This window comes from Chiroxiphia lanceolata, chromosome 2 (assembly GCF_009829145.1).
Source record: "Chiroxiphia lanceolata isolate bChiLan1 chromosome 2, bChiLan1.pri, whole genome shotgun sequence".
In the NCBI taxonomy this organism is placed as follows: Eukaryota; Metazoa; Chordata; class Aves; order Passeriformes; family Pipridae; genus Chiroxiphia; species Chiroxiphia lanceolata.
In genome coordinates this window covers 70,118,185-70,133,559 of record NC_045638.1, presented here as the reverse complement: position 1 = coordinate 70,133,559, position 15,375 = coordinate 70,118,185, and the positions used below count along the sequence as shown (strand labels likewise).

The window sequence follows — 15,375 nt, the reverse complement described above, 5'->3', positions numbered from 1 at the left end:
GTATCTCACCATTTACTCTGGGGTCATATTCACTTCCCAGCTCTGTCTGTGGTGCAACAAATAAATGGATTGTGTCTTGTAAGGCAGAGCATGTTTACCAGGAGGGCATGCAAGCTCCTCTGGGCCATGTTGACTAGTGGAGGGGTTAGGTCATTGTCTGGGGAGTTAACAGGTCTGAATTCAAAGAGTCTTAAGGAGCAGAGGAGCAGCCAGGCCCCTGACAGGGTAGGACCAAGCTCTTCTCAAATATGTGCAGAGGCAAAACATAGATCCTGGGCACCTTCCACATGGAAGCAGGGGCTGAAGGTTTCACACACCTCACCTTCAAGACACCGGGGTTGGAGAGCAGCTGAGCAGAGGGTTTTAAAGATCTGTATTTGATCCTTATGAGTCTACCCTGTTTTCTTGGACGACTTCTGCATTACTGAGCTAAGCAGAGCATGTGCTGAACTGCCATTTAATTTTTAATCCAGCTCTGGCAGAGTTCTGGTCTGTACAGTGTCACACTGTAGGCATACTGTGCAGGATTGCTCAGGACAGGAGTCACTTGCAGTGGGACAAGGCCACTAAGTTTCAGAAGCAAGGACAGTTTAGGTTTCAGTCTGCCTGGTTTGCACACAGACATAAAGAAAACAAGGGAGACATAAAAAAGAAAAAGAAAAAGGAAAAAAAGAACACATTAATTTTCATAGTGGTTTTCCAGTAACATGCAATTCATGTGGGATACTGTGTTTGAGGCTTCCAGACTTCTAGGAACTTCCAACATTTTTTCAAATTACTTCTTTAGTAGGTGACACTTAAAAGTTAATACATTTTTAAAGAAGGATTTGAGGAGGATTTTTATGAGGTGCTCAGGAAGTGTGGGAGTGCTGTGTGATGACTTACAGAAGGGGTGAGATGCTGTTCAAAGAAATTCTCACTGAGACCAGTTAACACAGTGAACCTGTATTGGCTTTTACTGTGCTGGTATGGCGGATGTCATCATGGATGCATGCAGACGTTAGAAAAACACAAAAGAAGACATTTGCCAAACACAAAAGAATGACGCCTTTAGAAGGAGAAATATTCCATTTCCTTAGACATTTTCTCATGACCTTTGGCAAAGACTGGGCCAAATTTGTTGCTTATTTAACTGCATTGTTCATTTAATTGATTCAAACAGGGTTACAATCAAGAATCCATGTGGTCCTTTGTAACTGATTGTAATGAGGTACAGTGATAAAACCAGGAAATTAGGATCTTGATATTCTGGTTGCCTGAAATAATGCTTTCAGTGTTAGTAGGCTGGAAAATATTATGTTCAGTCAGTACCCAGTTTGGGTTGACAGAAGATGGTGAGTAATAAGGATAAACTTTGCTGCTTACAGAGCCAAACACGAGTTCAAAAGAACATTTAAGAATGTGCTTAAATGCATTGCTGAATTAGGGTGGGTCTAATTATGTAATTAAAATAAGCACACTCCTTTGTGCTTTCCTGGAGATGAGCCTTGCCCAGGAACATTTTGCTCAATTTCACTGTTTAATAAAACTAAAAGTGAGTATCATTTGGAATCTTAAAATAAAACTATGGTGCTGGTAATACTGACAGATGCCAGTAGACCCTGCTGTTAACCTTCACTGTGTGGTAATTCTTAGAAGTCAAACAGTTGACCTAGAACATATGCATATTTTTAGAAATTCTTAAATATTTAAACTGGAAAATGCTATTCCGTAAAAGATGTAAAAAGACAGAATTATCAACTAAATAGAGTCTTCCTGCATTATCATTTCTACTTAAATTCTGTGGTTTTAAAAATTCATGAGCACACCAAGAGTGCTGTCAGGGTTTTCTCAATACGGATTTGTTGTGGCGGGAGGGGGAGGAGAAAAAACCAAAAGAGTATAACTTTTGTCTGCATGCAGAGTAGTGCTGCATTAAGGGCGCTTAAGCTCCCTGGGTGTGAGCTGCAGCGTGTGCTTAGCAGAGGGCAGTGCAGTGCAGTCACCAGTTCAGTTGCTGCAGATGGTTCAGGGGCAGCATGCTCTGCTCTAAGGCTGAGGTTTGGCTCACCTGATTAGCAGCACTGCTCAAACCACTGCTGCATGGCTACTCTTTCTAAATCTTGCTTATTTAAAGCCAAGCTGGGTACCTCTGCTGCCTTGCACGGTGCACCCATAACCTGGCGGCTCCTTGAGTGCAGTTGAAATATCTTCCCTGAAAAGGCTTTGAGGCAGGCCCTGAGTACTTATCTGACCTATTGCATTGTTCTTACACAAGAATGCAGCAAACATTGCTGATACAGTGTAATGTACAGAGGAAAAACGAGCACTACGATAAATTTGGGTTTGTTCTTTCCTCAGCTATCCGGTATGACGGAGTTAATGTGTTTGGCTACACAGTCTGGTCCCTCCTGGATGGCTTTGAGTGGCACAGGGGATACAGCATTCGACGTGGATTGTTTTATGTTGATTTTCAAAGCCATGACAAGAAGCTGATGCCCAAATCTTCTCTTTTATTCTATCAAAAGCTGATACAAAAAAATGGGTTCCCACCTTTGCCTGAAAACCAGCCCATAGAAGGTATTTTTCCCTGCGGCTTTGCTTGGGGAGTTGTTGACAACTACATTCAGGTGAGTCTGATAGTAAAGGCAGCAGGCTGTCCAGCCAAATCAGTGCACGAGTTCATAGTGATACATTTGCTGAATAGAGTGTCTTTGCCAGTATGTATTACCACATACCAGTGCTGCAAGGAGACGGGTACAAGGGTTTTATGCCAAACACTGTGTCTTTCCCTCTTCACCAGGCTTTCCGTGTTTGACCAAAGAGAACCAGTTAGACTGAGATACAATAACATCTTAGAAAAACTTACAGAAGTGAAAAGTGGTCTGATGCTCATCTTCCCTGGACATATGTTATCTGTTACAGGAAGTCAATTCTTTTCAAAGGGAAGTTGATTAAAACTGCTGAAGTGTATATATGTTTTAGAAAACTTCCTGAAAACTCTTAAAATTCCAGTGACGTGTTTCTACATCTTGTGCATATATATCCTGATGCTGTCATTAGAGTGATTTTGTGTAAAAGGAAGTAAACAAGATTTAGGTGAAATTTCTGTGTTCCTTCGTTTTGATTTTATGTCATACCGTGTCTGATGGAGGCCTGCAGTGCCCCTGGATAGAACCTAGCTAGATTATGGATCCAATTCACAGCTCTTACTGTTTATTTCAACTAATTTGATACTTTGAGAGAATCTTTCAAATTTTAAGACTTTATAGCATGAATAAAAATTGTAGCTTAGTTATGATCTCTTTAACTGTTTGGCTCTGTAATTCTCAGATGCTGTTTTGGCTTGCAGGGCTTCTCTAACCACAGTAAAGAGGTGTAAATTCAAAGGCTTGATCCAAGAACAGAATTTTTAGTTTACATTTTCCACAAAGACAGAATCTTTCTTAAGGCTAGAGTGTGAGGAGCTTATTTGTTTTTTCTCACTCCAGAAATAAGATCTGACTTTTTTCTCTTGAAAAATACTGCAGCTTCTTTACCTGGTGCACTGATTTCCAAGAAAATTCAAGTCATTATCCTCCTAGCTCTCAGACAGATTAAGAATTGGAAGTGGAATTGCTGCTTTTGGAATCAATAGCAACTATGAAGTTGCGGAGTCAGTCAGCCTATGACAGTTAAAAAAAATCCCTCCCATCCCTAAAACCCTCAGAGCTGAATATTTTCATTTCAGAAGGCCATTCAGACATTTTGTGCTGTAAGGCTTAGGTAGTGTGATTTGTAGATGCATCGCAGTGGAAAAACTGTTTTGACAGCATTCCCACAGTATTAGTGGAAATGCATGCTTTAGTAATCTACAAGGGACAATTCTCCAGAAAAGCAATTTCCCTCAGACATGCTGTTTTTTATTACTTTCTTCTATAAGCACAGTACTGACCTCTCTGGAGAAAATAGCAACTGATTTTCAGCAGCTTCTTTACACAGTTTGCAGAGCCTCAGCTACAAGTTGAACACTGGTTGTAGGCTGACACCTGCTTTTCAAACAGAGGGCAGGACAAGGAAATCTGAACTCAGAGGGAACCACACACCAAAGGTTGAAAAGGAGGAAAGGACAAATAAAGGCATGTGGTACCAGTATCCTGTGGTTTGGATCTAGAAAGAGTTACCCAAAGTACGACTGAGGAGATTTTACGCTGGGTGTTATTTTAAGTAATTGAACTTTTCGTTTTCTAGTCTTTACTGTGTTGGTGATGTTCATTAAAAAGTGAAGGTATAATTCTGAGTGACCCTGAGAAGATAATCTTCTACTGTATTAATATGTCATACAGGCAGTTCTGACGTTTGAAACTCTAAAGCCTTATGGGAAATGTTTTTTTTTGTTGGAGTGACATATAGTGGGTTTTCTCAGAGGCCCAAAACAAAATTGATTCAATTACCAACAGCCTGCTGAAATAGCTGGGAAATGAGTTCAGTATGAGTTAAATAAAAAAGGATGTCTTTAGCAAGAAGGAAAAATTTTGCTTGTCAACTGAATTTGTGCTAGAATCAAGTGCAGAGCATTACTCATCTTTCATCATAGTCAGGAAAAGAACAGAACAGAGAAGTGATATTGCATTCATTCTTTTACTGCATTCAGGGAGTGATCTTGAAACTGAATGTACTGGGTAATTTACAACAGACAGTCTCTCTGTAGGCCTTTCTTAATCTTGAAAGAAGAACATTTTAAAAATTACTGTAGTCTTGACTGAAGGTCTACTTCTCTGGAGATCTGTCACAGGCTTAGTGCCTTATCCCTGAGCAATCACTTGTTTCTTATGCAAACTGGAACAACTTGGAGAAGATATAAACATGGTGACCATTAGCATAAGCTTGTTTGAAAAGTAGGGTGAAAACAATACATAGATTTGGTACTTTGCTGACCTCACATGTTAATAGAAAATTAATTCATTCATATAAGCCCATTCATATGCCAGTATCAGAGATGCTAAATACAATTTTTTGACTTAAAATTTTCTTTTACTTGTTGTGCCTCATGGTTATGGTGTTCCCACCTACCTAGTTCAAACAGCTTGAATCTGGTATGTTTCTTATTCTACCTAGGTAGACACAACACCTGCCCAGTTTCTTGACTCTAGTGTTTATGTGTGGGATGTTCACCAGACGAAGAAGCTTATTAAAGTGGATGGAGTTTACACCTCGAAACGCAGACGTCACTGTGTTGACTTTGCTGCTATCAGGCTCCAGATCTCTCTTCTGCAAGAAATGCATGTCACTCACTTCCATTTTTCACTGAAATGGTCTTCAGTCCTTCCTTTAGGTAACCTTTCTCTAATCAACCATACACTTGTACATTATTATCAGTGTTTTGCTAGTGAACTTCTCAGAGTTAACATAACTCCTGTTGTTGCTTTATGGCAACCTATGATTGAGAACCAAGAGCTTCCGGTTTCCCTTGCCAAATATGGAGCTTGGGAAAACACAGAAACTGTTCAGGCTTTTGTTGAGTATGCCAGATTCTGCTTTACAAGTCTTGGGGACCATGTCAAATTTTGGATCACCATGAATGAACCATCTGTGAAAAACTTGACATATACCGCAGGGCACAACCTTTTGAAAGCCCACGCGCAAGTGTGGCGTCTTTATGACAAAGAGTTCAGGAGATCTCAGAAGGGTAAAATATCTATAGCTTTGCAAGCTGACTGGGTAGAACCAGCCTGTCCCTTTTCCAGGAATGACCAAGAAGTTGCTGACAGAATTTTAGAGTTCGACATTGGCTGGCTTGCGGAGCCCATCTTTGGGAATGGTGACTACCCAGAGGTAATGAGAGCATGGCTTCACCGAATAAACAGTGTTGACCTGTATAATTTTCACTTGCCTTATTTCTCAGAAGATGAAAAGAAGTTAATACAGGGCTCATTTGATTTCTTTGCCTTGAGTCACTACACTACTACCCTTGTGGGCTCGGAGAAAGAAGATGCAGTAAAATACGACCACTACCTTGAAGTTCAAATGATCAATGACATCACATGGCTCCACTCTCCCAGCAGAGCTGCAGTAGTGCCCTGGGGACTGCGTAAATTGCTCATGTGGGTTAAATCAAAGTATGGCGATATCCCAATTTATGTTATGGCTAATGGAATCGACGATGACCAAAATACAGTGCATGATAAGCTCCGAGTGTATTACATACAAAATTACATCAATGAAGCTTTAAAAGGTAAGGAACCATAGGCGGTTTATAAGTCACAAATCCCACTATTATATTAGTGTACATGGTGTGATAGAGGATGTTTAACTTAAAAAAAAGTCCTCTGTAGAATACTTCATAAATAAAATGTTACGACAGCATTACAGATAGTTTTCCACTTGATTTATGATTGATTGGTGTTACTAAACATAAGGAAGACTGACCTTGCTCATATTCTGCATAAGACAGTGGAAGAACTTTTCTGTGGATTCAATAAATTAAAATACATGTTATGTGAGTAGCTCCACATGTATTTAGTCAGTATTTCATCTTATTGCACTTTTACTGTTGCTTTGCTTTGTTGCCTCTCTCCACTGATGTGCCTCAGGGCTGGGTATGAGTTCTGTTCCTCAGCTGTCTCTGTATCTTATCCAACAGTGATCTTATCCAACAGTAATCTTCATAATAATTCAGCTGTCTACCTCATTATGCCATTTCCTGGACTGTTTCCTGCTATTCAGAACACAAACCAGTCTTTTACTCTGTCTCAAAGATTTGTAAATTATAAGGCAAAAAGGAGGCATTTTGAGTCATCCTGTCATGCAACACGTGCTGTTTTTCCCGAAAAGCGCAAGACCGAATGAGATAGTTTTTACTGAGGAAGAATCTTCTGCACCTCACTGTAAGCTGTTGTAGTGTGTGTACAGATACAGATAAATCTCGCTTCTAGTATTAATTTCTTTAGCTTCATCTTTAAGCAATTTTTGTTATGCATTTCCACATGTATTTTACTTTTTTAGGTATTCACAGACAAGCTATCTCTCATTTATCTCTTTGATAGATAATACAGACAAAGCTCTTTGTGTCCCTTGGTATAAAACATCATTTCAAACTTGTGAATTATTAAGCTTTTCCCTGTGTGCCAGTATTCCTTATGAGAGGGGTAAACCCAGACCTGGACACACCGTTCCTGCCACAGCCACACATATATCTCAGGCAGGTATAACGTAACCTCTTACCCTCCTCTTTCCTACATCCAAGCAGGTCGTTAACCCTTTTGACCATGACAGCATGTTGGTTACACACACTCTGTGGTGATTTACTGAGATTTTAAACTTTAAAACAGAGGCAGAAATCTTCCCCCACCCCCACCAAGCAGAACTGCCTCTGCCAAAGTAGGTCTGCTTGTTCTTTGACATCTTCACATTTGGTCATTTCAAATACCAGCTGCTTGCTTGTGCAAACCTTGCAACACTTGCTGAATTATGTCTCTAATCTTTGTGTTATTTGCAAACTTTATGAGAAATAGTTTTACATTTATTTCAGATTGCTGATATATTTAAGATCATTAAATAACTCAGTGCTAAAAGCCAATCTCCATGATCATGGTAGAAATTTACCTACTGTGACACTTACTTACCTCCAATTGCATTTCTAGACTGACTTATTACTTCTATTTGAGACCAGTTGAAATCTGTTTATTATAGGCTCCCCTTGACCTTAAAACACTCTGATCTAAATGCCATATAATACCAAGTCAGTTGCCTTGTGAAGTTCTAAGTATATAACTTAAAACATCATTACTTTATTGATCGGCTGATCTCATAAAAAAGATGTCAAGTTAGTCTGACAAGATTTATTTTCCATAAGGTAAAGCTCATTGGCATTAATCATGTATTATCTCCTGTAATTCTTATTTATCAAGCCTTATATAATCTGTTCCACTCTTTTGATAGGTAGTGAAGGATGTCTGGCAGTTCCATAATTTGCTAGGTCATCCTGTCCGCTCCATTAAGTATTGGCTTTAACTTCCTCCTCTGTAATTTCCACCTCTTTCACAAATTACTGAACTTAATATCAAGTGCTCAAAAGTTCATTCTCCAGCATTTTGTAGCATTGGCTGCATATTTTGTACATCTATAGTTAAAAAACATATCTTGGCTATATTTGGGCTTGTGGTTTCAAACTGTTTCTTCTGTGTTGCTTGTCTCTCCTTCCTACCACTTTAGACCATACCAGTTCTTGGCACTCCTATTTTCAAAGTATCTATGGATATGAGTTTTTCTCCCAGTTCCCATTAGCGAGAACACCTACACATCCCCCTGTTTTTTACAGAACTTTACCATTTGTACTGTTCTGGTACAATATTCCCCAGTCACTTCTTTCTCCCCTCTTCTGTCCAGACTGTAAATAGCTCCTGTGTTTTTCAGCCTAAGCATCACATGTGAGCCTATGTTCCTATCTTTTTACCTTCTTTGTCATGGATAAATATATCCCTGCTAACTAGCCATCACTCTCCCACTTTAGACACCATACACTGCTCCGTAGTGTTTGGTCCATCAGCTCTGGTATTGGGCTTTTGGTGCTTTTGTCCTTCTTGTCATTACATAACCTTGGCATCATGACTGATTCAGGTTTCTCCAAGACTTGCATTTTTTTTCTGCAAGACCCTGTGCAGTAACGAAGGTGGATTACAAATCTTGTGTCCTTACCTCAGTGTCACAATGTAGAGGAATAATAGAGGATTTGGTACATGTATGCTCTTCTCACAAAGTCCCTGTTGTACCTTCTTTCTCCAGCTGGTTTCAGGGACTGCATGTGGAAATATTTGTGCGTGTAATGTTGCTCACCTGCATTGTTCCAGGTGAGCCAACAGGTTTGTGCAGATAAGTGATTCCAGAATGCAGTACAGGACCCTTTAGACTGAGGCTGTATTTTGAAGTGCTTTGTACCCTGTTTAAGTTCATCTTTGCCAATTGAAAACAAAAAACAGCAGTAACCATTTATGTAACACCATTAAATCCACCTGCAGCTCTAAAACACAAACTAATTATCCAGGGTAGCAGCTCTGTAAAAGGGCAGGTAAATATTATTTCATTTTAGATGTGAAAAGTACATTAGACATGCTAAATGTCTTGCATGTGGCCGCAGAAAATTATTTCCAGAGGTGTATGAAAATTCATCATTTGTTAGCTTTCAGTCCCATGTTCATCTGCTAGAAGATGTTCCTTTAATTTGTTAAAACAGTGATTTGAGAGATAAAGTATTACACTTTGTGTTTACTACCTTGGATTGATTGTTTTTATCAAGCGGGATGGATGGCTCAAGGTTAACACTCCAGATGCTGGACCTCTTCCAGTAGCTGAGTTAGCAGTATGGATTGTGGACATGTTCTCAATAAAGACTAATACAGGTCATCTTGGATCAGAAACTTTGGTCAATAACAAGAGAGGGCTGTGATTTGCATAACCTTTCCACTTGCACTGGTGATATCCCACTACATGACCTCAGCATGGGTGCACATCTCTTTCTTGTCTCACTGTGCCTTTGCTAGTGAGAAGTGCAGCCTGACATCCTCAGTTCCTTGACTGTCCCCATCAGGAGGTGCCCTGCAAAGGGAGAAGGAGTAATCAGAGGCACAGGCTGCAGAAGTGTAGGTGCAGGAAACTCTAAACCTGCATTCTTTCATGCATAACAAAGAACCATCTTTTCATGATAGGCTCCGTGCTGATCGTTACACACAGTCAGGCACTCACAGCTGTGTTTACCAAGCACAGGGAAATAAATTGCAGGATACTCGCAGATCACACTGTCTGGCAATGGCTGACAGATTCTTACTTTTTGTGAGAAACACTTCACAGATGTACTTGTACCTTAGCTTATTTTGGGAAGGAGAAGTGCAGATGTGAGTTTAACATCCCCCTGCCCCTCCTTTATGTATGGGCATATGGTACTGCTCTTGAATGCCAAAGGGACATTGATTCATTGCTTCAACCCTTTGTTTTCTTTTGCAGCTTACACCTTGGATAACGTTAACCTGCAAGGATATTTTGTCTATTCTTTTAATGACAAGACTGCTCCTAAATATGGTCTCTACAGTTACGTTGGAAATCAATATGAACCAAAGCCTTCTATGAAACATTACAGAGAAATAATTGACAATAATGGTTTTCCTGGTCCTAAAACTCCTGAGTTGCTGTGTCCAGAACAGGTTGTCTCGTGTCCTGAATGCCACTTCTTCCGAACCAGAAAGTCATTATTAGCCTTTATCTCTTTCATATTTGTTGCTTTTATTGTTACTATATTCTTCATTACTTACTACTCCAAGAGGGTAGAAAGAAGGTATAAATAGAGCTGCCCCTTTGAATACATCACTCGCTGTCCTTTTTCTTGCATCCCTTTGGGAAATCTGAAATAAGTGCACAATTGCTGATTGCTTCAGCATTTACATTGCCTGATACTGCAGGACATTGACATTGAGAAGATATTGCTAGCATATGGCTTCCAGAAATAATTTTCTCTGGTTTAGTACATTTGGTTTATGACCAGTCCTTAATTCCTGTGGTTGGAGTTGTATCACAATTTTCCCTGGAACCTTTTGTTGAGCAGATGTTTTCCCCTTCTTGGTTTTGCCTTGCTGAGTTGGACAGGTTTAAGTATATTTTGAAAACGTGGGGTGATGGAAGAGTCTGAATGTCAAATTCTCCAAGAGAAGACTGGGGTGAAACAAAATGGCTTACTTTTCCATATTAGGGTTTAATGCTGATGTTGCTTAATCAGAACTAGAACCTGACTGGAGCAGGGATTGTGACTGAGAAGAAAGATGGGAGAGAATTGCACAAAGCAGTGCCAGGGTAAAGAACATCTCCTTTCCTAAAGCAGATGCAGGGAGAGGAGCAGGGGGAAATGAGTCTGTGCTGCTGGGAGCTCTGGGTAAATCAGTTAACTACTACTGAGGCTGCATCTGACTTCAGGATGCCATTGGGGAACTTCAGCTAAAGGAACTGTGTCTTTCTTGGGGGAAAAGAAGCAGGAATATGTCTGGGGATTGCAGGGGTCATGCCATCTTTCTGGGAAGAGATGGGTAAGGCTTCTCTTTGATTTGCTCAGAAAAAAAAAAAAGCAAAGAGCAGGAACTGGGATGTCTTTCAGTTGGCAGAAAGCTGCGTGCCTGACCCTGTGCCCTGTTGCCCTGTACCCAGGGACATAGCAGGCCTAGGGCACCCCATTCCTCCTCTTCTCAGAGCAAGTTGCACAGAGCTGTCACTCTGCTGCTACCTGGCTACTTACCTGCTGGAAACTTGTGGTAACTTAGTAGGATGGTCTCTGCGTGCCATTTGTGTTGAGCGCAGAGACTTTAACTCCCAGTATTTTGGTGTAGTAGTCCAGCACTTTATTGCTGCTTTTGCCAGGGTCTGAGTCTGTGGAGCTGTTGGTCCAAGTCTCTTACAAGTTGGTTGGAGGTTCTCCTTTGAGCAACCGGCCCTGGCAGCATTTCATCCCAAAGTATTACTGAATGTCTGAGGGCCTCTTGTTTTTCTCTCTGCAAGATAAAATAGCAAAATATTAGCATCATTTTTTATTAGTAGAAATAGAGAGAGAATGGGAAGAAGTCCCATGTTATTTTGCCCGCCTTGTGAATTACTGCATTAGGAGGGTCCTCAGTATAAAGCAGTGTGGTCATTTTTCTCCGTTCTCTGAACTCTAGGCCTGCATCGCCTTCAGCTATAATTGTATTTTTATTGCTATGTGAATGATGTCACTCACTGGAAAGAATATTTTAAAGGAAATGTGCTTTGTGTTAATTAAGAATTATTTATCTACTAAAGCTGATTATGCTGTATTAAATGTGATGTTTATCCACTAGATTACTAGAAGATGACTAAATGACCTCCCAGGGTTCCTTTTAATCTGAAAACTCTATGATTCTATGATTCTATACTGTAAATTAAAACTTACCTATGAAATACTATTTTAATTTGTCATTTAAGATTATATTTTTCTTGAATAATGCATAGAAATAGAAAAGAATTAGTATCTTATCATAATGATTAATATATTTGTCCTCTAGATCTAGTCTTAAAATGGTCTCTCTTTGCATTAATGTATATTTTGCTATTGAGATTAAGGTGAAAAATTCAGTGTAAGTGATGAAGTATTAAAAAATGTATAAAAATTATTTATAGACTGATAGGATTTGCTGAAGAAGAGAACATTTCAAACTGCTGTATATTTATTCGTTGGTGCCTGGTGCACTGTGGAGAAGAAATAGCTCTCCCTAAATATATGAAATGCCAAATGGCTTTCTCTATGGCATGGCCATGAATCACCTTGCAATGCATTACACCAGTAGTCAGATGCCTTTGCAGTATGTAACAAAATGTGATATTCATTTAACACAAAAGGTACCCAGGTCACGCCCAACTTATGTGTTACGTATGTGTGTGTGTGAATGTTATATATTTTGCTGTTGGTAAAACAAAATGAGTCTGAGCCTGGTCTTTCTGAGAAGGCATACACACTTCCCGTGAGTTTGAGGGGATTCAAGGGGCCTGGGCAGGGCAAATCTGGAAGAGTGCAGGTGCCATGCTGGTGGGCACTGGTCTGTCCTGCTGCTTCACTAGCAGTTACCATCCATCCAGTCTCTGCCGTGTGCTGTGGAATGGCCCAGCCACAGCACAGTGTGTGAGAAAGCAGCCTCAGCTCGGAGGAGACCCGGCAGGCTCTTCCCATAGAGGCTGGGTGATATGTAACCACTGACAGGCAGATGGCACCAGCTGGATATCTAATTTGTAGGTAAATTGGGATTTGTTGCTGTATAATCATATCATCTCATGGTGCCGTGACCCATGGCACTAACGCAGCCTTTAGCACAATTGCCTTCAGAACAGTTTTTAAATATTGCTGCAGAGCAGTGACTGGCTTGAGCTGGGCACAGCAGTTGCCAAAGCCTTCTCCTAAGCATCCTGCCTGTGGTGCTGCCTGTGCATAGCGGTGTGCAGCTCTCAGCCAGCGAATTGCATAATGATGGGCTAGGGAAAATACACGCTGGTCTGATGGAGGTAATGGTATGGTTTTGCCTTGGGAATCTGCCTCATTTTGTGTAATCAGGGTCCAGTGCGAGTTTCCTGTCAAATCTTCTAAAAAAACCTCACCCTTCACTAACAACAAAGAAGCCTCTGAATAGGCAAAGACTGCACACCCATTCAAGGAGAACCACCGTGTGCTTGTGCAAACTGATGCGGTAATCACCTCCTGCAATCCGGCCGTGGGCTGTGGGGCACTTGCTCCCTTCAGTGCCCATATGTGAGCAGTGATCGGCACTTCCCCCATCTGTGCATCTAGAGCAGAAATGCCGACAGTAGCAAGGACTTTGAGCAGAGGGGGCTCCATAGTCAGTCTGCAAAGACAGCTCTGTGGAGAATGGTGGTTTATTTTCTGAAGAGCAACAGGGCTCTGTGTGTTTAACATGCAGTTTCTTAGGTAGACTACTTTCTTTATTTTTAACTGTGTTTCTAGAATGAAATGTTGTTGCCAGTTTACTCAATGCTTCAGATTAAACATGTTGTAAAATACAAAATTGTATTTTTATTCAAAATATTTTTGTGATGTGAGTGCAAAGCTTCTGGTTTATTTCTTGAAAAGATTGTGCAGAGTGACTGTGGGAAGAATGTCTTTGTAAATGACAGGATGAATGTTCTATTGTTTTTATAACAATCTCAGAAATTAAATAAAGATACTGAATGTAACAAATTGTAACATGATCTTACTGTTTAAACTGTCTAGTTTCTCTGCCTGCAGCATGAAGTACAGAGTACCTCAGGAGAGGCTATTATGATAACTCTGCAAGGAGTTCATGTTGCTCTTTGTTTTTCCAGTGCCACATAAATAACTGTAACTTTTGTTGGAGATTGCTGGGGCCTGTGGCTAAACAGATGTTTTTCCAACAGACCCAGGGGTTTGGAGGGGTTTTTGTTATTTGAATAATTTTTTTCTTAAAATCAGTGTTTCTATTTAGAAAACCTATGGAAGTAACCATACCAATATAAGAGTATTTTGGTGCAATAGCTTATTCCATAGTAACACTGCAATAAATTTGACAATTCTTCTGTTCCAGTAGAGTTACTCAGAGGCTTGAGGGATTTTGTCGGCATAGCTGTGCACCAAGCATTGAGTTTGTGGCATCTTTGTTAAACATCTTAAGGAACGGAAATGTCAAGATTAAAGGAAGTGGGAACAGAAATGGAGAAAACCAATGAATAGGACAGGGACCATATAAGTCCAAGTACGTTTAAACACCCAGCTTGCCATTTTTTGCTTGCACTGTATTGTGTTGCTTTCGAGTCACTTAGAAAACTTTGTCTGTTCATTCTGTTTGCAAAAACTACTTAGGTGAAAATGCCCTTATTCAGGGTGAAGAAGTCAGTTTTAGGTGCCAGACTTCAGCTTCAGCAGAGAAAGTTCAGTCCTGTTCCTCCTTCACTCAAGCAAAGCCAAGAAAAGGAGGCATGGAAAAGGGAAGGCTCTTCCTGTCGTGAATGTGCCACTCATGAATTGCCAAACCACCACCCTTCACCAGCCGTCTCAAGGCTATAGCTGATGCGGGCTTGTTAAGCCCACCCTTTTTATTTTTCCTGACTAGTTGAACAGGAACACCACTGTCAAACAGTTCTGAGAAAATTAATATTTTTAAGAAACCAGAAAGTTGAAATAACAGCAGCCTGCAGCCAGGACACTTGTGGGTGCTGACATGTTGCTGGCTATTATTTTGTAATGTTTTCTGTGTTTCTGAAGGAGTGGCAAAAGTGCCAGCAAGGCAGAGAGAGAAGCCAGGGAAAATACTAAAGTAGGGCAGAAAAGCCACAGGCACAAGCAGATGTGTGAGTTCCTTGCTCTGAGAGTTGAGTGAGCAGTCCCCTTCTGTGGGGATGGGCCATGGGACTTCGAATATTCTTTGTTAAAAAATTAAAATATTTTAAAAAGAGTCTACTCTGAAAACTCCCTACTTCCATTAATGACATATTTCTCCCTTAATGACATACCTCCTACGTGATGAATTTAACTGTCAAAAGCCTTTTTCTCATCACAAGAATTATTCACAACACGATATGGTGAAGCATTGTTATATGATTCCAGCTCTCCTGAGGTCATCCAAATGTGTTTCTGGCCCAAGTCCCAGGAGGTCCATGGGAGTCTGAAGTGCAGGAGAGGTGGTCACCGTCATTGGCACTGAACAAAGCAGCGGGAATGACAGCAATGATGTTTTCTAAATACTGTAAATTCACAGCAAGTGGGATTAGTTTCTACTTTAGTTCTTTCCTGTTAGTGGAAATGTTTTCTTCCTTACAAAGAATAATACACAAAACTTTGTTGGTTTTCTTTTTTTTTTTTTATTTTGTTTGGTTTTGTGTTTTTCAGGGAAGAACGAGTTT

General features: G+C 40.3%; 1 protein-coding gene across 1 annotated transcript in view; it reads left to right on the top strand.

Annotated features, from left to right (window-relative positions):
- Positions 1 to 13,707, top strand: part of KL (klotho) — a 49,734-nt gene extending 36,027 nt beyond the window's left edge. Inside the window, exons 3-5 of the mRNA XM_032680417.1 lie at positions 2,341 to 2,609; positions 5,077 to 6,193; positions 9,958 to 13,707. Of these exons, the coding sequence (XP_032536308.1) occupies positions 2,341 to 2,609; positions 5,077 to 6,193; positions 9,958 to 10,295 (1,724 nt within the window). The 3' untranslated portion in view covers positions 10,296 to 13,707. The remainder of the gene's footprint in view (positions 1 to 2,340; positions 2,610 to 5,076; positions 6,194 to 9,957) is intronic.
- Positions 13,708 to 15,375: the final 1,668 nt, after the last annotated feature.